At 52.2% G+C, this 22,832-nt stretch overlaps 1 protein-coding gene across 1 annotated transcript in view; it reads right to left on the bottom strand.

The window, feature by feature from the left end:
• The window catches only part of Lrrfip1 (leucine rich repeat (in FLII) interacting protein 1), a 73,451-nt gene that overhangs the window by 35,636 nt on the left and 14,983 nt on the right, over positions 1 to 22,832 (bottom strand). The window contains exons 3-9 of the mRNA XM_013023643.1: positions 19,692 to 19,778; positions 16,500 to 16,517; positions 13,478 to 13,525; positions 11,743 to 11,787; positions 11,238 to 11,288; positions 8,674 to 8,712; positions 5,337 to 5,396 (exon numbers count right to left, since the gene is read on the bottom strand). Of these exons, the coding sequence (XP_012879097.1) occupies positions 5,337 to 5,396; positions 8,674 to 8,712; positions 11,238 to 11,288; positions 11,743 to 11,787; positions 13,478 to 13,525; positions 16,500 to 16,517; positions 19,692 to 19,778 (348 nt within the window). The remainder of the gene's footprint in view (positions 1 to 5,336; positions 5,397 to 8,673; positions 8,713 to 11,237; positions 11,289 to 11,742; positions 11,788 to 13,477; positions 13,526 to 16,499; positions 16,518 to 19,691; positions 19,779 to 22,832) is intronic.

The following is a 22,832-nucleotide window of genomic DNA, read 5'->3' as shown; positions in this document are numbered from 1 at the left end:
TCCCAAATTGTTCTCTCAACACCCCAGCGGGCGGCCTACAGCATCAAGGATTCATTCGCTACTGTGAAGTAATCTAGACATGACTGAAAGTCCGTGCAGGGCGGTGCAGGCTATGGAGCCACACACAGCGTTATAGGAGGGCCTTGAGCAGGGGCTGGAACCCGAGGGACAGCTGCACGTCTGCTCCCACCTGGGGGAAGCCACAGGAGGAACACCCGCTTCCACGCAGGGCCACAAGGTCCTCAAGGTACAAAATGTACAGCCGCGCCGCCAGCCACGCTGCCATTTCCCCAAGTCTAGCCCTGTCCAAGCGCACCAAAGTGTACCCACGAGGGAGGGGCACGTGCAGGGCTGGAGAGAGCGAGCTCCAGGCACTGTTGGGAGCACTCCTGGGTCCACAGTAGGGCCACACTTAGGGAGCCGGCGGCGGCTCGGGGGCCGGGGCTCACTCAGAGGCAATTCAACCTCCAAAACATGGACTTCTGACACCGATTCCTTGTGCCGGCGAACCCAGCCCTGAGGCCGGAGCAGCACACCGGCCGTGTGAAAACAGGAAACGGGGTTCCACAGCCCCTCCTGCCCACTGTTCCAAGACCAAGCAATCAGTGTGCACAGTGACCTTCCAAATTGCTTCCTGGACACATTTACAAAAGAAAAATATTTTTAAAGAAACAAATGAAAACCCCAAATAGGGAACAATTGCTGGAAACGGGGAGACCCAAGAGACCGAATTTCTGGAGTTGAGTGTTTTTGTGTTTCTTTCTTTCCTGTGGCAGTAGGTTTGAACGGAGGGATGTCCTCTGGCAGGGCACGAGCATCTCCTCCAACTCTTTTTACTTTGGCCACTTTTCAGGTAGGGTGTCATGGCACTGCTCTGGCTGGCCTCAAACCGTGAGCCTCCTTCCCGTGCCTCCTATGGAAAGCATGAGCTTTCATAGGCAATGGTGAGCCCCGTTCACTGTACAGGACATGGTTTTGGAAATTCATATCCACAAGACTCTCTTTTTCCTAAAGCCCCTTTTTCTATTTGAGTTCCTAAATTACTTCAGATGTTTTTTTCTTTTTTAAACATTGAGAAAAGTTTTAACAAACTAGTCCTGCCAAGCAGAAGCCCCGGGGAGCTGCACCCTGAGGAGGTTCAAATGTCTGCGAGACTGCACAGCAGGGAAGCCAGGAAGGAGCAGGGGAGAACAGACCTGGGCGGAGAGGGGTGTGGGAGTCAGGCCGCTGCAGGGGAGCCGGAGATCCGAGCAGGAGAGTCCCTGTGATCAGAGAACAGAATCACCACAGCTATGGACTCAGACAGAACAACAGGTGCGGACATGCATCTTAGGGAGGAAGGAAAGAGCTGTTAACGGGCAAAACCCAACACAGTCACGACTTTGGCGTGTACACACAGAGAGTGAACAAACAAGATGGAATTATAGCGGATAACAAGGCCGTAGAGGTTTGGTTATGATCGTCTGAGTTCTAATTTTTCAAATTTGTTGGGGGAAATTGCAAAGCAGAAGCGGGCAAGGCATCAGCCACGAGGGGCATAGAAAGCTGCTCCTCCATCCTTGCACGCCATGAGCTGGGGCCGCCTCCGCCTGGCCTGGCCTGGCCACAGGCACTTAGAAAAGGGACGCAGAGGAGACGGGACTTGGCTAGCCAAGCCTGGCAATGTGGGGGACACAGCTGTGTTAACTGGGGTTGCTTCTGACATCAACCACACAGACAGCACAGTCCCTGGAGACGAAGGACTGTCCCTCTGAGGTCCTGCCACATGTGCCCTCATTCCCACGCCTCCACCAGCCCTGAGAGGCAAATGGGGTTCTGGGGTGCCTGGAGTGGGTGAGGCCCCTCTGTCATCCCTCAGTGGAGACAGCACACAGCCCCGGGGCCCAGGGGAGGAGCGCCACGGCCCCCACCCAGAGCAGTGCCGCCAGGCCCAGACTCAGCTTCTGCCAGGGGTAAAAGACCCAACAGTTACTCGGAAGAGCCCCAAGGCCACGTCCTGTGGGCCCCTGTCCGGGCTTCCTCAGTAAAAATGAGCAAGCGGGGTGTCATGCAGGAGCAGATAAGGGACCACAGCAGAACCACGGCTGAAGTCCCACTGCACATGCTCTTGGGCCAAATTTAAGTGAGGTAGACAGAGACTGGACGTGGGTATCTAAGTCAGATAACACCTAGGAACGCTAAAGGAAAGCATTAACGCATTCTTGTTTCTTTCCTTTCCACTAATTCTATTTTTTTTTTGTCTGAGAACAGGATGCTTTTGCTTATTGGCTGGCGCTCTACCATCTGGGCCATGCTTCCTTTTGATTAATTTTAAACTAAAAGCGCACACAAAAATACATTCTTTCACGATAGTGGAATATCATAACTCATATTCAAACACAGGAGGGTGGAACAAGTCTGAAGGAAAACACTCGTGTCAATTACTTTCCAAAAAAGTTTAACAGAGAGCACAGATTCCAAATGGAATAAATCAGATACTAACGAGGGAAAGGAGCAAACTGAGCTGAACCCACACACCCCATGCACGCCACGAAACCCACCAGCTTCTCCTCCCTGGAAGATGACCGGGAGGACAGCCTGCCATCACCACCGCTGTAGCCGGAGTTCTGGGTGCCAAAGGAGACACTGGTGAGTGGGGAGCTGGGGGGGGGGAGAAGGAGGGGCACGGTGGCCAGGGAGACACAGGAAGTAACAACCAGGCCGTTTGTCTCCAGAACCCCTGGCCCTGATTTTATACCCAGTGCTGAGTCTCAGTGAGACTGTGCGGTTATCTGTCATGAGGTCATCACTAAATAGCGCTCCTGTCACAGTCTGTGGCTTACCTAAATTCCTTGTTCATCTATCTCTTTAGGCGCCTAAGTTCTGCTTATTGCCAAATTTTAGGGTTTTCTTCAGCTCAGCACACTAGACCACCTCAGCTCAATTCTCACCTCTGGTGCAGGTGGAGGGAAGCTCAGGGCCTCTCCCTCCCTTGCCTCCCTATCTGGAGGAACCTCCTGGTGAAGGCTGGAAGATGCACTTTGAATGACAAAGCCCAGAGAAGAACATAGGGAGGGGCAACAGGGGTGAAGTTTGACAGATGGGGGGGTAGAGGGCGGGAGGAGGGAGAATCAGAGGAAGAGCAGCCCGGCCTCTCCCAGGGCTTCCTGAGCTCCCCTGAGACCCAGGCTATCCTGTCTCCACACTCTCCGCTCTGACTCCTCGCTTGGCATCAATACATCCCTCTTCCCTCCACAAGTAGCGTTGGAGATGGCTCAGCGACTCCCTTTGTGTTTGATTTCTAGAGATATGACCTGAATCTTTTTTGTTGTTGTTGTTGGTTGTGGGGCTTGAACTCTGGGCCTGAACGCTGTCCCTCAGCTCTTCAGCTCAAGTCAAGCACTCTACCACTTGAGCCACAGTGCCACTTCTGGTTTTCTGAATGGTTTATTGGAGATAAGAGTCTCATGGATGTTCCTGCCCAGGCTGGTTTTGAACTGCGATCCTCAGATCTCAGCCTCCTGAGTAACGAGGATTACAAGCATGAGCCACCGACACCCAGACATGACCTAAAGCTTAACACAACCCATGAAACACAGGTTCACTGTCATTAACGTAAAAATAAGGCGTAACACAGAGCCAGGTGCCAGCCTGCCCTGCCGTGGGCACGGGTCCCGCTGTGACGGGGAGCAGCAGACTGAGAAGCGCTGATCAGCACACATGACAGTGCGCTAGAGGGAAAGCTGCAGGCTAGACAGTCAGATTCGGGGGAGCCGTTCAGGGGTGCCAGGAGATGCAGAGCCACGACGCGGCTGTCGTGACTTTGTAGAACAAAGCACAGTGTCCTACACACCACATACACATAGGGTGCTCAGGGTGCTGTGCACAGGGCACAGTGTCCTATACATCTCACACACACACACACACACACACACACACACAGGGTGCTGTGCACAGGGCACACAGTGTCCTATACACCACACACACAGGGTGCTGTACACAGGGTGCACAGGATCCTATACACCACACACACACACTCAGGGTGCTGTGCACAGAACTCACAGTGTCCTATACACCACACACACAGGGTGCTGTACACAGGGTGCACAGGATCCTATACACCACACACACACACTCAGGGTGCTGTGCACAGAACTCACAGTGTCCTATACACCACACACACTCAGGGTGCTGTGCACAGGGCGCACAGTGTCCTATACACCACACACACACACACACACACACACACACACAGGGTGCTGTGCACCGGGCGCAGTGTCCTACAGGTTGTACACAGCATACAGTCTCCTACATGCCACACACAGGGTGCGATACAAGCCGCTGCACACAGGGCGGTGCACACAGGGCACAGTGACCTGGCTGTGGTGCGTGTCCCTGTGGTGCCTGCTGCCTTCACGCGAGGCCGGCAGCCTGGGTGTGAGGAGTGACACCCACGGAAACCAACAGGAAGCGCAGAGGGACTACAACCAAAGCACATGCACCCTGAGCGGGCATGGGAAGGTCGAAGGAACCTGTGCTGCCCGTGTGGGAAAGCCTAGACTGTGCTTTGTGTGTGTGTGCACGCACGCATGCATGCACACTCCTGTGCATGCACCAGCCATTGAAGCCTAGAAATACAACTTAAGTATATCTTAATATAATTTTCATACTACAAAATTCATTACTAAAAGGAAACAACAGGACAGTAAGAACAGGCAAGTTTTCCATCATTTAGCCCAGGCAAGAGCTGTGCAGATCCTGACGTGTAATTAAGATGTCTCCAGCGTACCTTCTGTCCCGTGGGCTTCCCACCCGCTCTCCGCGACCCGGGGGTATGACCTCGCCCTCCTTTCCGTCCTCTGTGCTTCTCACCCTCACTCCTGCATGCCAGCCATCCTGCTCAGCTTTCCATCCTCTGTGCTTCTCACCCTCACTCCTGCATGCCAGCCATCCTGCTCAGCTTTCCTCTTCCCTTGTGGAGAACATGAGCTCTCATGTCTACATGTGTGTTTAATGTGAACACTACCAGCATGAAGGCTGGGCCTGGAGAGCTGTGAGAACACGGGACTCAAGTCCCCCTGAAAGCGGACTTTATCAGAATACACACAGCAGTACATGTGTGCTGAAGGCTGAGACCCAACAGAGGCGACCTGTAATCCTAGAGATGCCTAGCAAAACGGACCACTGAAAACAGAATCTGAGTCATGCTAGGAATGTGTGAGAACATTTTGAATAGGTTAGAAAAAAGCACAAAGACAACAAAATGACACAAAAAGGGCAAAGATGCTAACTTTAGGTTTTGGCAGCTTGTTAGCAACCTCCTTGAATTTTGTGCGGTGCAAGCATACTGTACTAACCCTGCCGGATCTTCTGCTCAGGGACTGGGATCCAGACCGCTCTCCATCACAGCCATTTGTCTGTTTCAATGAAGAAAAGAGAAAGCCAGACGAGTATGCAGATGGAGACACTGATTGGCCAGCAAGAGGGAGCTGGGGCAAAGCATGCTGGGGTGGTGGGCACCGATCTTGGCAGGCCCCCCGCTGCCCGGGTCTCTTGTCCACACCACTGCAACCCAGGAGAAAGCAACACAGTCAGGAGCTCAACCCATCAGCTTCCTGTAGCCTGTCACTGCTGGTCTTATGGTCCCTTCCTCTGAGCCCCGGACAGCGAGGCGCCCGGCCTGCTGCGGCTGCTCTCTGTGCAGTGTTCTATGTTCAGTCTTCCAGCATGACTGTGGACATGCCGGCTTCCACGAAGTCTGGATACCAGGCCAGTGAGTAAGTGATCCGGCCTCGTCAACCATGGTAAGGTCTTGGTTCAGGGCAAGTTCGGGGAAATTACAGCCCCATATGAAGCTGAACTCATAAGCTAAACTCTATTAGACCTAAAATAATTAAATGTGAAAGTTCATCGTGGAGGTTTCCAGGGGAGGGTGGGGGTGCATAGCTTCGAGATTCATTTTATTTATATTCATCATCTTCCTACTTTATTTTTCAAAATTAAACCTGAGGACAGACTTAATGACTTCCTAATTAATCCTCTAGGAAAGACAGAGAGAATGTTCTACCTTTGCTTGCCTCCCAACCAGTGCCCAAGCTCAGGCTTTCTAAATCATGTCCCGATGGAACTTTAAGGAAACCTCTGCTCTTAAGGTGAGGAGGAATGCCCTGCACACATGGGGCAGGTGGACAGACGTGGGGCAGGTGGACAGACGGGGGCGCTGCCGTGTCACATGACCTCAGGCACAGCACCAGTCCTGGCAGCTGTGAGAGCTGATGATGTGCTGGAGCAAAGGCACACACCTGTTTATCACCTGTTCCCTCAACCCCCCCACGAATATGCAGGATTGCTTACGAAAAGCTTTGGTGAACGCCCCCTCCCCAGTTGTCTGTAATGGAATTCTGTCCTGTTCATGGGAGCCTGCTGAGTCACATCAAAAGGGATTTTCACCTTCGTTCAGAAGGTTTACTATGCGTGGGGTATGGGCACAGCAGGGCAATGAGGGCTGACAAGGGTCACAGTGTTAGAATAAAAACTTCATCGGAAGTCAGGTCCTAGTTTTTTTCTGCGGAGTTCTTTTCTCAGGGCCCCTTACTGAGCAGGGCATTCTGCTGTTCACTTGGCTGGGCACTGCTGCACAGGCCACCACTAGGCCTCGGGCACTGGCATGCCCAGGAGCCAGGCTCTGCCTGGACATCTCAGTCCCTGGAGGAAGGCCCAGGAATAAGTACTTTAACAAGCTCTGCGGGTGAACCTGATATTCAGAAACACTGCTGCAAAGTAAAGGCATTCATGTGTGCATGCACACGTGCCTGCGGTCCTGGGGCTTGAACTCAGAGTCTGGGCACTGTATCTCAGCTTTTTTGCTCAAGGCTAATGCTCTACCCCTAAAGCTACAACTCAACTTTGGGCTTTTTGGTGGTTAATTGGAGATTCGAGTCTCAGGGACTTTCCTGCACAGGCTGGCTTAAAACTGTGATCCTTAGATCGATCTCAGCCTCCAAAGTAGCTAGGATTACAGCTGTAATCTATATCTAGTGGATCTACATTTTAAACAGCAGATACAGGCCACACAAACAAAAACTAATGGCAGCTGCGCCCACTGAATCTTGACCGGACCATGCAGGGGTTTCCAGGACCAGGCAAAGTCAGTTGTCAGCTTTTCTTATTAAAAATGCTGAAAAACAATGGGCTGAGAAGGTGCTTGCCTCTCTTGCTTGAGCCCTGGGTTCAATTCCTCAGTACCACATAAACAGAAAAAGCCGGGAGTGGGTGCTATGGAGAGCTGAGGGACAGGGCTAAGGCCCAGAGTTCAAGCCCCATGATGGACCAAAAAAAAAAAAAAAGAATGCTGAAAAACAAAACCCAACTATGTCTCTGACTATTGCTACAATGTAATTAATTCATTCCTTCAAGGACAGGCACTTAAAATCTATGGTGAGATCAAAATTAAAGGGCTAACAATCTAGAAACAGGTTCAAATACAAAAGGATTGCTAGTTACAATGTTGCAAAATGCTCTGATCTACCCAGGGAAGTGCTGTGCAGATAAGTAGCGGACCCCATGTAGGATACCTCCTGAACCTGTGTCCCTATCTTCCTCCTAGCTGGAGCTGGCTGTACTCTCACCAGACGAGGGTGGCCCCACAGCTGGGCACTGGGCAGGCTGAAGGCCCGGCGCTTCGTGCTCTTGTGTTCCCACTCTGGGCTCCCTTCCCCCTTCTACCGGCCCTGGGGAGACCCGGAAGGTCCCACACAGGACAGATGCAGCACTATCACTGGGAGCTAAAAATACATGTTTAGCAGGGTCCTGTGGCTCACGCCTGTAATCCTAGCTACTCGGGAGGCTGAGTTCTGAGGATCACGGTTCAAAGCCAGCCCAATAAACCACCAGAAAACCCGGAAGTGGTGCTGTGGCTCAAGTGATAGAGTGCTCGCCTTGAGCTGAAGAGCTGAGGGACAGCGCCCAGACCCAGAGGTCAAGCCCCACAACCAAAAAACAAAACAAAAAAACATGTTTATAATATGAATTTGCTGAATAATTTTGAAAGATAGACTTAATTGAACACAAGAGAGTCACTGTTCACTACCTCAACGGGAAGCAGTGCTTTCTGCTGAGATTTATATTGAATTTTTTTGGCTGTATGGGGTTTGAACTCGGGACTTCACATTTGCTCCCCTTGACCCACATCCCCAGACCTATTTGACTGTAGTTATTTTTCAAGGTCTTGAGTTTTGCCGAGGCTGGTCTGGACCCAAATCCTCTTCCCTAAAGCCTCCTGCTCAGCTGGGATGACAGGCATGTAGCTGTACCCCCAAACCCAAGCTTAGATCTGAAGCCTTTGTTTTGTGGTTGGAACTGAAGTCTTTCCTGAGGGTATTTTCTGGCAAAAGGGTCAAAGGCACATTCAATGTTGCATGGCTAGAGATTAGAAATTTTTTTTTTTAAAAGAGCACAAAGTAACTTCAGTTGGGGCTCAGGTGCTCACACAGCACATGGTAAACACTGGTCCCCGAGGCCCGGATGGGACCCCAGACCCATGGGCAGGGCCCCTGGGAGGAAGCCGGCTGGGTGGAGACTGTTGGAGGGACAAAGACACACGGCTTTTTTGGGAGGTTAGTGAAGCATGATTGGTTATTGGGCATCACACCACACAGTTAGGTTCACACGGCAAAGTCTGTCTGTCCAGCTCACCCAGGCGTGGGGGCCCCTGTACTCCAGGTCAGACTGCACCTGTCAGGACGATGTGAATGAGGAGAGCAGAGGAGGAGAGCCGGAGGAGAGGAAAACATTATTAACACACAACAGGCAGTCTTTACAACCCTCACAGGAACATGCCTCCCACGACTTCCGGGTCTTACAGACTGTCTAAAAAGGACGAGGGCAACCATAAACTCCCAGGGTGTTAAGTAAGACTTCAACGGTTTCGAGAATTGGTGAATTACGAAACTGTGTGAGCAAAGCGACTTCCTCTTTACACTGTGCACGCGCTAACTGGAGGGAAAGGATACCAGGTATATCACTATCGGGCTTTGAGGAAGAAAAATGAAAAACTCATGACAGCCAGGAGTCTCTGAGGGAGCATGGATGGTGAAGCTTCCCCAGCAGCAGGCAGGCCAGCACGGTGGGAGGGGGAAACAAAAGACTCAACAAGACCCTCAGCAATTCAAAGTGAAGCTGTCAGAATGTGGGAGCACATCCCTCCCTCGGTGGAGAATGAGTGACATGTCATTCTGTCTGGCCGGGCCGGGGCCGGCCTCACTGGTGATTGCTGGTGGAGGTGCAAACCCCGCCCCCCGTGTTGTCACTAAGAACTGGGACCCAAGCAGGCATCTCAAGGCAGTCCAGGCCAGTTCTGCACCTATGCAAATTAGGAGCTTTGATTCGTGTCAAGACCCAAGCTCCCAAGTGTCTGTGGTCTTTAACACATTTGTTTCTTTTGCTCACGTGCGTCATGGGACAGAGTGGCAGAGTGAAAGCCCCAGGGACTTTCCCCGCTCCTTTTTTTTTATATTTGGTCGTGGGGCCTGAACTCGGGGCCTGGGCGCTGTCCCCGTGCTCTTCAGCTCAAGGCGAGCGCTCTACCGCTTGAGCCACAGCGCCACTTCTGGTTTTCTAGTGGTTTATTGGCGATAAGAGTCTCACGGACTCTCCTGCCTGGGCTGGATTTGAACCATGATCCTCAGATCTCAGCCCCCTGAGTAGCTGGGATGACAGGCGTGAGCCACCAGCGCCCGGCTTCCCCTGCTCTGAACTGCTGCCTGTGGGCTTCCTGTACAAAATGCCACACCTTCCAGCACAGGTGCCAGCGAGGTAAGCAAAGAAGGGTGACTAGCATGGAAATTCAGCTAAAATACCGTCAGTGAGATGAAGGCTAGCCTAACCCCCAACTCTTCACATTCTGCGTCAGGAAGCCTGGGAGAAAACCAAGTGCACACAAGGTCTTGCACAGAATTCGTCACGGGTCTGAAGATGAAACATCCTATTAGAGGTTTACTTTCTGTTCAATCTCCCGTTCTCTCTTCACTCCCTATAATTCGGGATTTGCTCTCACTATTTCCACCAAAGGTTCTTTTGGCAGGGCTGGGGGGCATGGTTCAAGTAGTAGAGCACCAGATTAGTAAGCACGAGGTGCTGAGTTCCAGCCCCAAGACTACCAGAAACAAAAAACCCAAACAGATGGCTGATGTTTTTGGATGCTCAGTCCAGTGTGAGTTCTTAGCTCTGCAGGCCTCTAGAGCCACACTTCCTTGACCTGGCAGCCAGGGTGGGCATGGGCATGGGTGGTGCTGGGCCTGGCTACAGATTCTAGAAGCCGAGCTTCGCACTTACGGTATTTCAGTTACAGACTCATTCTTCCTCCAAGGGACTTAAGTGGCATCATCAAGGTCATATGCCTAAGGGACAGGTCCCCAAAACAAGGTGACACTTTGAGTGCTTTCATGGTCGTTAACTGTCCAGCAGATCACAGGGACCTGCTTTGGCACAGTAAGAGAGGACTATGGAGCAGTTGACCTGTGACATCAGCATGTCGTCACGATAAACAGCCCTGTAAACGCACCCTTCGTACTTATAGAATGTAGGAAGGCACTCAGGGAGTGACAGGAGCCAGCTGTCACACTGACGACAAACCCGCCTCCAGTCCCGTGAAGTTCCTCAGTACTAGACAGACTCAAAGCAGCTGCTCTGAGATGTGGCTATACCAGCGGGAAGAGGACTTTCAACTGCCTCAGTTTCTCCACTTCCCAGCGCACACGACTGCTTCAAGTATAATTGTGGAGGTTTTTGGAGTGTATTTACCAACTGTTAGATTATCAGTGGAGAGGAAATTTCATCATAGTTGCTAACTGGGAAGGTCCCTGAGGGTGGGGCGCCCTGAAGGTGGCTGCTGGAGACTGCCCCCCACGAATCAGTGAGCAGTGACTGCCATGCGGCCTTGCTCGGGGCCTGCACATGGTGGGCACGCAGAGCAGCTGACGATGCCAGGTGCCCTTGCACCCCTACCCCGCACACCGGCAACGCTGAGCCACTGGGAACCAAGCTTCTGTGGTTTCGTGATGTGGAAAACCGTAAAAAATAACAACTTCTACTCTTGACGTTCATACATTTCCCACCGAGCAGACTTGACGTTGGTTTCTCATCCACCAGACGCTGGCCGTGAGACAAGGGGTAATGGGGATGCAGGGGTTCTACCCACCCACCCCCTGGCCATGCACACTCCCCCCCCCCCCCCCCCCCCCGTCACTCAGGGTACTGACCCGCAGACTGCCGCGGCTACCCACAGACATGCGCTCGTCCTCATCAGAAGCCTAGTGGGAGAAAGGGTGAGAACAACAGTGAAGGCACAGAGCAGAAACCAGAGCCCAAGTCTCAGAGGGACGTGGTGACCAGACTCGGCAGCGGCGGGGGGCTCAGACCCCCCCAAGAGCAAAGGGGACACAAGCCAGGTTTGTGGCAACGTGGGCTTTGGGCCCTGTTTCCCAGGACTGCTTGTGGAAACAGGCTTAACTTACAGATTAGCTATAAATAAGTCTTGGAGTTGATATTACTGTGCAAATTAGCCATGGGTATTCATAAAAAGCACCAGAAATACCAGGAACATGTAAATACTCAAACCTTCCCCAGACACACGCTGCTCACTGAACTTAGGTCAAAATACCAAAGGCAGCGCTCGGTCTTTGTTTAGATAGTAGTCAACGTCAGCCCCGAGGAGCAGGGCGGCCCTCAGCCACAATGCCCAGAACAGAGGAACGCGGTACTGACCGAGGTGTTTCTTCTGGACCTGCGGGAGTAGCGCTCACTGTCTTCCTACCAAAGCAACAGGGAGACAGCAGAGTTAGAAACCGGCAGAGGAGAGTGCTTCCCAGCGCTTAGAACAGTCCCACTGAAACAAAGAAGAGCCCGTGCAACTAAATGCCAAATAAATATTTTCTTTGCTTCTGTTTAAAGGCTTCAGTGTCGCAACCCTGGGCAAAGTGCCTTCTCGGTGAGGTTCTTGAGCACACAAGTAATTGGACTGTTCAAGGCTTTGAAAATCAGCAAGAGAGCACTGGGGAAGAAGCTAGGCCTGACTCTTTGGTAACCTCTGAAATCTGGTCCATTGAAGTTGACCTGCTTTCCCTCTTACATTCAGAAGCCGATTCTTCATTTTGGGGAATCAGAGGAGAAATCATTTCCACAAAAATTCCCAGTAAGGATGTCACCCTACACCTTCTCCAGTGCGTGGAGTCTGAGACTCACACGGGTCTGCACATTTGGACATATCTGGAGTTGGGGCATGACTGATAGTAAAACTGCTCACAATTCTAGCTAGCAGCTTTCTCTTTCTCAGTGGCATAAGAGCAACATCTTTTAATTATTATAAGACTTAAAATAAATTACATATGTCAGAGTGAAATAAACTAAACTGAAAACTGGTACAGGTTGTCACTCACATACGTGCGTATGCGTGTGTGTGCCTATGTGTTGGTCCTGGGGCTTGAACTCAAGGCCCTACGTTCACATTTGACTTTTTCACTCAAGGCTGGCATAGCTCCACTTGATTTATTTATTTTTTTGATGGTTAACTGGAGACAGACTTTTCTGCCAGGCTGGCTTCGAACCACCTCAACCCTCAGATCTCGGCCCCCTCAGTAGCTAGGACGGCAGGCATGAGTCAGTGCCAGGCTGCTTAGTCATGTTTGTTACATCAGAGGAAGTGTGTGTTCTATCCTCTGGAGCATCTAAGATGCTGGGTGATAATCTTGTTTTAGGAATGAGGAACACTGAACAGAACGTCGACACCCTGGCAGGTTCTCGAACGCTGGGAGCAGTGAGGACATGCCCCTGAAGCCAGCCAGGAGGAGGTGGGTGATCTTTATGGGACCAGTGGGAAGCACCACAAAGTGCACTCCCAGACCTCACCATGGGGTCACCTCTCCCTTGAGGGCCAAGGATGGGGGGGTAATCCCTGGGGGTGAGCTAGCACCCATCTGACCTGAGGAGGCAGAAGGGCAGGGCTAGGGAACGGGCAGGAGAGGTAGAGGGTTTTCCTTCGTGGGTGTGGAAGGGTGAGGGCGCATGAAGGTCAGAGGGACGGAAGGGCTGACAGCAGTTGCTGTGTGGCCCCTTCTGGTTCCAACTGGAACGTAGTGAGATGAGATGGTCATTAACTCAAGGTTTTTCTGGAAAGTTCTCACTTGGGGGACACGTGCCCAGCTTGAGTCTAGTGGAGAAACTTCTACATAGGAAGCTGGGGGCTGTGGAGGCCGCGCCTCACACGTGCCCTCCCGTGGATGCCAGCCAGCAGCTCCGCAGGAGCCGCACCACCTGTGCTGGCCTGGACGCTTCTACGCAGGCCGCATACAGGGTGCACACGGTCAGACCAGACACAGAGATGCCCCAGAGAAAAACGCGCACCATCAAATCATGCTGCAGTAGGAAATCTATCCACATAATTAATCTGCATGCAAATTAAGTTAAAAACCACTTATGTCTTAAAATTGCATTCAAGGCCTACCATCCACTGTTCGATGTCACCCCATTTCGTATCCAGCCCATAATATTTCTATAGACAGAAGGGAAATAAAATTAGTCAGGAAGCAACATGGCAAAGGCACAGTGGGGACATGCACCTCCCCCTGCCACCCCGGCCCACGGGGAAGGGGGTGTTGTGTCTCATGCCAGGCAAAGCAGCTGCAGCTCAGTGGGGCCAAGCCTGCGGGAGGCCTGGCCAGTCCCTGCAAGCCACTGGTCCCCCAGACAAAGCAGGCCTGGGCCAGGATGGCCTCTGGAGACACCTGGAGCATCACAAACATCTCAATGAAGCTCCCGGGCCCTCAGAGCAAGCGTGTGAGCGGAATGAACCCTGCTCAGGTGAAGCTCTGCCTAGGGCCGGCCTGTGCTCCTGTCCCAGAAGGGAAGAAACCCAGAGACCAGGGGGAGAAATGCTGGGCTGATCTGGACTTCCAGATCACATGTTCCTGGTGTTTGTGCTGAACGAACTCAGGCCAGAGAAGCCACACCCTTCAGCTGTCCTTAGGGCCTGCTTGGACCCAAAGTGCCTGGAGCCTGTGGAGGTCTGTGGGCAGGAGAGAAAGGTGTGCACCTGAAGTTACGGTTGGGGTTTACACTAACAGCTCCAGTCTAAATCATGATGCAAGCTGGCCCTTGAAGAGCACAGCACAGTACAGGAGCTCCAACATCAAGTGGGAAACAGGCTATGGATTCAAATAATGGGGTTCTGCCGTTCTCCTTACTTTCCCCTCCATTTCCAGTAAGAAAATCAAGGAACAATAAACCATACTCCATCTCATAAAACATAGCTGTGATTTCTTTTCATATTGCACTTACAAAAAAAAAAAAGAGAGACAGAGAAAGAGGCTGTCGGGAGTACATGTAGTTGTACGCTTTACAATCACCCAAATGCGCTGCTGCTCAGTTTGGTTTAGTGTCATTAAGAAAAGGCAGCTGGATTTAAGACATGCTACTCCCGGATGGACTCAGGCCTCTCTCTTAAGAGATGCTGCTAAGCAGAACATTGGAAGAGGAGAAATCAGGAGAACTGTACAACGCTTTAAAAACTAAGCCATATCAAACTACTACAAAAAACCATATGAACCACCTCTTTTTTCACTTAAGCTATTTCCTTAGAATAGACTCGGGAAAGGGAATCAAAGCCAGCACTTGCTACAGTCAGAGCGTAACTTCAATTTCATTGACTGCCTTGGCCTCAAGCATTTTACACTCTGCGGCTGGCAGCTCAGCCCGGCCAGACTCGTCAGGAGTAAGAAGGAAGCCCTTACGCCTGCTTTATCTTTATCTCTTCTCTAGTTTAATCACAAGGAAATAGAAGGAAAATCGCTCTTTTTACAGAGGAAATCTGTGTGTATTCACAAGTTGATCAGATTCCAAAAGAAGTCTGTATTACCAGTTTTTCTGGTTTTATATTTTTCCTTTGCCTCAATCCATGCCACCCTATAGGCTGATGTTTGTGTGTGGTTACACTAAGAACAGTATTTATGCTCTCTCACCTGGCTCGGGGAGCTGTAACCCCAGCCGCATTCCCACATCCGTCATGGGGGAGAGCAGTCTGGAAACCGCAGTGCCTAGTGCCTGCCCCGTGCCCAGCCCCCGTGCCCAGTGCAGCCCTAGCCTCAGCCAGCCGCACCAGCCCGGCCCTCCACAGCAAACACAGGTTAGGATGTAGCAGTGAGTCATGCAGAGGGGAGTGAGGGGCAGACTGCTTTGGAAGGCGCTGAGCTCCCAGAACCAGCTTTATTTCCAGAGAGACCATGTACACACAGTGGCCCACTGGGCTGGGAGAAGTGCCAGCCGCCCTGTCCCTCATCCTGGATTACTTTGGTAAGGAAAGCCTTCCCTTCCCTCCCACGTGTGTGTGTGTGTGTGTGTGTGTGTGTGTGTGTGTGTCCTCTGGCCGTGGACTTCCGGAGGTCTCTCCAGCTGTGCATCCTATATAAGTTCACCTTCTCACTGTATCAGGGTGTGTGCATTAACAGAAAGCCCTGAAGTGGCCCTGGGCAGGACAGGGAGGGCGCGAGTGGAGATGGCCAGCTGGGTCCCCGGGGTGGGTCAGGGACAGCAGTGTCCCCTGCCCTGCACCAGTGACCCCGAGGCCACCGGCCCAGCCCTGGACCTGCTCATTTCTCCCTGGACTCTGCAGATGGTTTGGAGCTCTGGCTCAGGATGCATTTCCCTACTGGGAAACACACTGGACTCATCTACCGGAAATGTACTTTGTTCAGCTGCATAAATTCTCGGGGCATCAGTGGCTTCCCTGGGGTGCGGATATGGTTCTCCCTAGGTTTTCTGTATTTGGCCTTCTCATCCTAAACCTCAGCTGCCCCCACAACAGCCAGGGGCAGAGACACACACTGTCTACGACTCAGCCGGGGAACTGTATGGCTGTATTTCCATTTCCTTTCTCATTTGTTAAAAAACAATATCCAGGAGTCTCTTCATGTGTGGTAAGGTACACTGGTATTTTTGAAATCTTTCTAATAAAGCTATCTGGAAAGATTTCTTTGAATCTTTGCTTTGAAAGGGTTCTTCAAATTCTGAAATGACTTTTGTGCTAGAATTTTTGTTGTTTTCTCTTTTTTGTGTTAGTACCACAGCTTGAACTCAGGACCTGGGTGCTATCCCTGAGATTTTCTACTTAAGGGTGGTGCTCTACCACCTGACCCACAGTTCTCCTTCTGGCTTTATGGTGGTTAATTGTCGGTAAGTCTCACAAGCTTATCTGCTCAGGCTGGTTTTGTACTGAGTAGCTAGGATGACAGGAGTGAGCCACTAGTGGTTGGCTTAGAATTTGCTTTCTAAGTTTAATTCCTCAAGGAATGGGGGTGGGGAGGGGTGCCCTGCTTCCCGTGGTGCAGCATGCTTCCGCAGACAAGCCCACAGACAAGGAGGCTGGCAGCCATCTTCAGTGCAAGGCGTGGTTCCTCAGAGGTGACCAGATCTTGGCAAGGAAAAAACACCAGTCCATGCAGATTAGAAAATGAAGAATAAAATGAGCCTACCTTTTGAACCTGATAGATCTACAAAGAAGGACAGAGAGACAGGAGAAAAACAGAAAATCCAATTAGAGCCACAGGAGCATCAGGCAGAAGGTTCTGTAAATAACCAGAAATGTGAGGAAAGGCCACACTGGGGTCCCTGCAATGGGGGTAAGCCGAGCACAAGAGCGTGTGAAGTCCAATGAAGAGCATCATGGTGTCATTCACTCACATCCCGACTTAGACACCCTGGTAAAACATGTCTGCCAGAATCGGGCTGGTTATTACAATAACTTCTAATGCAGAAGTAACTATAACGTACTGGCATTAGTGGGAAACAGTATGAGATACTCTTCTGAAAATAACAAAATTCAAGCAGAAAGTGTACTGACTTAAATTACAGTCCACTGGTCAGCTCCCAAACACAGAAGAATGAAGCTTCAGTATTCAGATCCACATGGATGTGTACAGAATACCAGGGAAACTCCAGCAAAATACAGAGGTCTTTAGGATGCGGCTGCCCTATTTCGAAGGAGGTTATTACCATCGGTGACATGAGCGCTCTGCTGTAGAGCCTTCTTCTAATTATGCAGTGACACTAGACGAAACGAGCTGCCTGTTTATTTGTACTCATTCAACAAAACGTACACCGTGCCAGTCCTGTCCAGGCCAGTCAGAGTGAAGGGCTGGAAATACCAAGTTTCTAGGCTTGCGTGGGCGCACAGGTGCACACATTCAATATTGTGACTATAAATAAACACGGCACCTCAGCTGAAAAAGGTTTATCGTCTCAGTAGTAACAGGTCATACCCCGAGTCCTGTCTTTTTCTATCAGCATCGGCTCGCCCCTGGAATTCAGGGTTCACTGGGGTTTCCTGAAGGGTGTCTACAAATTATCTTCTCCTAGTGAACCCACTGAAAGTAGGCGTCCATGCCCTCTCAAACAGCCAGAGAGCCAGGGTCAGGCGGCTGCAGCCCGTCCGTGTCTGCAGAGAGGCACTGAGGGTTCGGATAAATCAAGGTGTAGGGTGGCTGGGGCTGCCTGGGTCTGGAGAGGCCTGATGACCAGCCAGTACCCCAACATAGCTCCTTCGCCACTTCTCGTACAGGGCTTCCTGGGGACCCTAACTCTGGCTCTCAGCATGGCCCCTTCCGCAACGCCTCGCTGGACTCGGAGCTCTGGGCCGATGATACCCCTCCGGGAACACCAGGCCTACTCAGAAGCTCCACATGGGCAGGAAGACAGGGTGGAGTTTCCCAGTTTTTCCATCAAAATACGAACCCTACTAGTTAAACACGGGTCTTCCAGCGCATATTCATTTCTCCTTATTCAACAACTTAAAATGCCAGCATGCAGGCTATCAGATGGCACAAGCTCAGCCATGTTCACTGGTGCTAATAATAGCCCGGGCTTTGGGTAGTGAGGGTGTTAGGCCCCGGCTCAGGCCACCAGCAGCTCACCCTTCTCCCTAGCGTGTACACACAGGCCCCTTCGCACGTGTAGGTAAGCATGGAGGAGCTGACACGTTGACCTGAAACCCTTTCGTACAACTAAAGCTAATAAAAAAGATGCAGATGGAAATACGATTAAAATAGTTCCTTAGAGGACCAACTGGCAATAGCAGCTCCACTGCAAGGCCTGCGCAGGCACTCTGAGCAGAGGTGCGAGGTGTCAGGACGGCACCCGTGCCGGCGCTGTCTCGGGAACCAGGTGGAGTGGCCTAAAACACAACAGAGTCTTTTTCATTGATCCCCCCTCCCCCCACTTCCCAGTCCAACTATTTGTGTGTGTGGTGCTTCCTGAAGGGCCTTCGATCCTGAGCCTGGCTCAGGATCCAACCAGCAGTGTGAAGAAGGGCGCTCGCGGGGTCTCAGGCCCTGATAGCTCTGCCCCTTGCTTTGGCTAGGAGGGCAAGGGGAGGGGCTTCAGTTAAACAGCAGGAACAGGAGTCCAAATAACTCACGTGAAAACCTAGGAGCACCTTTCCTTTTCTATTTGGAAATAGTATGTATGACTTGAGAGGAGATTGGAATAGGGAAAAATGCTAACCCTGCTTCTCTGAGTCAATAGGAGAGAAAGAAACCAGCAATATTAAACTGTAAGGCGCAGTAACATAACAACTGCAACTTAGAATGGTATTTACAATCCCTGAGGGAGACAGGGAACACTGTGATCCCTAACAGCAGGTGCGAGCGTTTTCGGAGCCCTGCTCAGACGCAGGTGAGTGTGCCGCCTGGCCACGCAGGTCACTCGGTCACCATCGCAGGAGGGCCAGGCTCCAAGGTGCCGGGTCCCTGGAGACCCCAGCACTGAAGCCCTTCCGAGCCGCTTTTCCCTCCCAACAGGACCATGGGATGACTGACCCCGTGGCAGGGGTCCCCGGCTCTACACCCCTTCTCAGACTACCTGATAAGCGCTCTCCCCAAATCAAGCACAGCCACGCCCCTCTGCTCGCACACCTCACGGGCCAGCAAGGAGCAGTGTAGGCCGGGGCCAGCCAACCCTACAGAGAACACGACTGTGACCAGCTTGGTCCAAGCACAGAAGTCACTGGAGGAGAAAGTAAAAGTCAGATTTTTATCTGAAAGCACCCAAGGTGAACACCTGCTAGGGTTTCCGGGCTGTGTGGGCCCAAGCAGAGCCTGTGGACGAAAATCAGCCCTAGACATGGCCAGTCACCTCGGTCAACACGTTACGTTCATAGCTACTTAACAGGAAAAGCTTATGGCGCGGGGTCCCTTTGCCGTACTATCTGGAAGGACATGGAAAGATTGCTGTCCTAAAGTGAGCTAAAAAGCCCCACACAGACCCAACAGTCCCCTTCTGTGCCATCTAGCTATTCCACACGTGTAAGCCGCAGGTAAGGCATTTGTAAGCGAACAAGTTGGTCAATTAGGCAAAAACAACCAATCTGCTCTTTCTGGCTTTAATTCAGAGCCACTAGTTCAACAGTTAGAGCTCGAAGCTTGGCCCGGAAAGCTGGGCTGGGATTTGCTTCTCCTCCCCTCCCCTCTCTTCAGACCCAGGCTGACCTGGGGCTGGGGCAGGCACGGGTGGCATCCGTGCTATGTGCACCCCTGGGCTGACCTTGGACAGCAGCCACCCTGGCAAACACATTCCAACTAGAGCCTCGGGGAGGGGACAGGTGCCTCTGCAACTGCCTGCCGCCCTGACCTGAACCCACCCTCAACAGAACCGCCCAGACCCCGGCTCACCTCCTTCTGCTGCCGCTCCAGCTCCCGCATTCGGATCTCTCGAGCCTCGGCCCGGGCAGCACGCTTCGCTGCAAGCCTGGCCTCCGCCTGTAAACAGACCCGGAAATCTCATTAGAAGACAGATCAGCGGCAGCCCTGGGTACATGACTAACGACGCTGTGGGAGAAAACCTTGTTTAGAGCTGAACAAACATGCAGCCATGAGGCACAGGCTCACACGAACTAAAATCGCTGCTGAGGGAACACACGGCTCCCTGATCCAACTTTCTAAGGTTGTAGTTACCCAATAAAGGCTGAAACATGACATGGAAAATCCTAGAAATAATTCAATTTTTAACCCTGTGTGTGTGTGTGTACACATGCATTTGTATGTCTGCCAGTCTTGGGGCTTGAACCCAGGGCCTGGGTGGTAATCCTGAGCTCTTCCGCTCAAGGCTACCACTCTACTACTTGAACCACACATCCACTTGCAGCTTGGCGGTTAATTGAAGAGAAGCATTTCACAGGCTTTCCTGCCTAGGCTGACTTCCAACCATGACCCTCAGATCTTAGCCTCCTGAGAAGCTAGGATTACAGCCTGAAACACCAGTACCCCACTCTATTTTTTTTTATTGTCAAGGTGATGTACAGAGGGGTGATAGTTACATAAGAATACATTGCTTGCCAAACTTGTTCCCCCTTCCCTCATTTTTCTCCTATTTTCCCTCCCCCTCCAGCTTCCCCCCACAGCTCCATTTTTAAGTTTTAAATTGTACAGTGCTTTGAGTAGTGAGATGAAAACTTGCACTGTCCTGTCCCACCCAGCTTCGGGTGGGAGCCATCTTTTCCAGCAGCATATCCACGCCGTGTAGGCCGCGTGCCTGGCACACGTGCCACCGAGGCCATGTGGCCGGTGCTCACTGGGTGTCAGGATATCACAGTTGTCATTTCACCGGGCCTCCGCTCAGGAACAGCTCTGAGCTCCAAGAACAGCAACGCTTGCAAATTGGACAGGCCAGAGAAAAGCCATAAAGTGTCCCTTAAAATGAAAAGGTGGAGGGCTGGGAAGGTGGCTTAGGGGTAGAGTGCTTGCCTCACATGCATGAGGCCCTGGGTTCGATTCCTCAGCACCACATAAACTGAAAAACCTGGAAGTGGTGCTGTGGCTCAAGTGGTAGAGTGCTCGCCTTGAGCTAAAGAGCTGAGGGACAGCGCCCAGGCCCAGAGTTCAAGCCCCATGAGCAACAAAAAGAAAAAGAAAGAAAAAGATAGTAAGAAAAAATCCTGCATTGAGGTTGCTAAGGCATGCTGTATGTCACTGTCAGTGTCCTACTCTGCCCCAGTTAACGTTCTGTCACAGGCTCGAATGACCAGGAAATACACGCACCCCAGGATGGGGTTCCTGCGGCCCCGGCATCAGCAGACGTCCCAGGACACCCGGACAGGATGGACGGTGTCATCATCATTTGCACCCAACGCTCAGCTCTCATCATCAGACCTTGCCAGCTTTTCCTGCAGCCGCTCTGGGGTCAGGCCCCAGCTCGACCCCGCCCCTTACAGGGCAGAAAGCAGAGCCTGGAAAGGCTGCCAGACCCCAGGCCTCTGACCCACTCTGCAAGACTTCTGCCCAGTCCCCGCCAGCAGACCCGCTGACCTCATTCCGTGCAGGAGCCATGCTCCCCGCAGGAAACAAGGCACAGCATGGGCTCTGGGCCTTGCAGTTCATGGGTCTGCCTCGACCTAGCAACCTGCAAGGCCCACACGGTTCTACGAGAGCCGCCTAACGAGGCGGCCATGCTGACAACTGCCATTTACGTCCACACTGGCTCACAGTTCACGAGTCTCCGGCTTGTTCCTACCCTATGGCACAAAACAGCCAGGAGGCTGGGATACCCCAGAAATTCTGCTGCCCACAGCTCCACGGACAGATTTGCACACTCACTGCTCCCTAAAGTGTCCTAACATGGGGCTACGGGGACACTAGGCGGCTGGCCAGTGGAAACAGCCAATACCAAGGCTAGGCATGCTGCATGGGGCTCAGCCAGGAGGGCCCCCGATAGTGCCAACACCCCTCCCCCATTTGTACTGTAAACTGGCTCAGTCCTCCTCCCCTTCCCCTGTAGAGGAGGAAGGCTGGTCTGGGACCCTCCATCTTCCTGCCTCAGTTTCCTGGATATCTAGATTACAGGTATGTGCCACCACACCGGACCTGATGGCTGTCGAGGCTGTCCTGTTCTCCTAAGAAATCTGCTCTATAATGAGTGGTTCCTCTACCAGTGCTCCAAACGAAGGAATGCTCAGGTGGAGCGCTCCCTTAGCTCAGGCACAGCTGCACATCAACGCACACGTCACTGCTGTTTCAAAAGCTCCAGACCAGTCACACTTTGTAAAGAGCCTTTCAGAGGTCCACAGAGGTCCCAAGGCTGGAGAGGGGGTGAGGCGGCAAAGCGGCTGTGATCACATGGGCGCCCTGTGGTCACGGCTGCCTCCCGGGCCCTGGGTGGGGGCTCGGCGCACACTGGCTCCTTTCCAAGCTCACACAGACTAGGCAAGGACTGTGACAGCAAGCAGCTCAGCCCTTGAGCGGGTGGAGAGCAATAAGGAGGGCAGCAGGAGAGAGAAGGAGTAGAATGAATGTAAGGAAGGAGAAAGGAGGAAGGGAAGGGCTAGCAGGAGTAGTCAGCAGTTCTAGGTTTTCCCCAAGAATCTGGCCCCCAGTGCACACTCTGCAGAGACCTTGTCTTCCAGTGTGGGTGGGACAGTGACTATGGTGACATCACTCCTGTCGTGGTTACACCACGTGTACAAATCAGGAAGGTCCCTCGTCACTGACTGAGTTGAGCAAAGGGGATGCTCTCATCAGTCAAGCCCCCTACAAGAGGGTCTAGCAGTTAGAGGGAGCCTTTTGCTGGCCTGAAGGAAGATGCCACATGGCTGAGGCATGTCCCAGCCTCCAAGAGCCGAGAGCGGCTCCCGCCGCTCCCCGGTGTTGGTCAGAAGGAAGAGGGAACCTCAGACTGATAACCCAAGGAGGCTCCGAGGAAGTCATGCTCCAAGCTCCAGAAGGCCCTGGGCCGGGTCAGCCCCGAGCGCAGCCGGTGATGCCAGGCAGGGACCCAGCAAGGCAGGGACCCAGCAAGGCAGGGACCCAGCAAGGCAGGGT

This window comes from Dipodomys ordii, unplaced genomic scaffold (genome assembly GCF_000151885.1).
Source record: "Dipodomys ordii isolate 6190 unplaced genomic scaffold, Dord_2.0 Scaffold1, whole genome shotgun sequence".
Classification (NCBI taxonomy): domain Eukaryota; kingdom Metazoa; phylum Chordata; class Mammalia; order Rodentia; family Heteromyidae; genus Dipodomys; species Dipodomys ordii.
The sequence above is the reverse complement of the archived record's forward strand: the minus strand, read 5'-3'. Positions and strand labels throughout refer to the sequence as shown.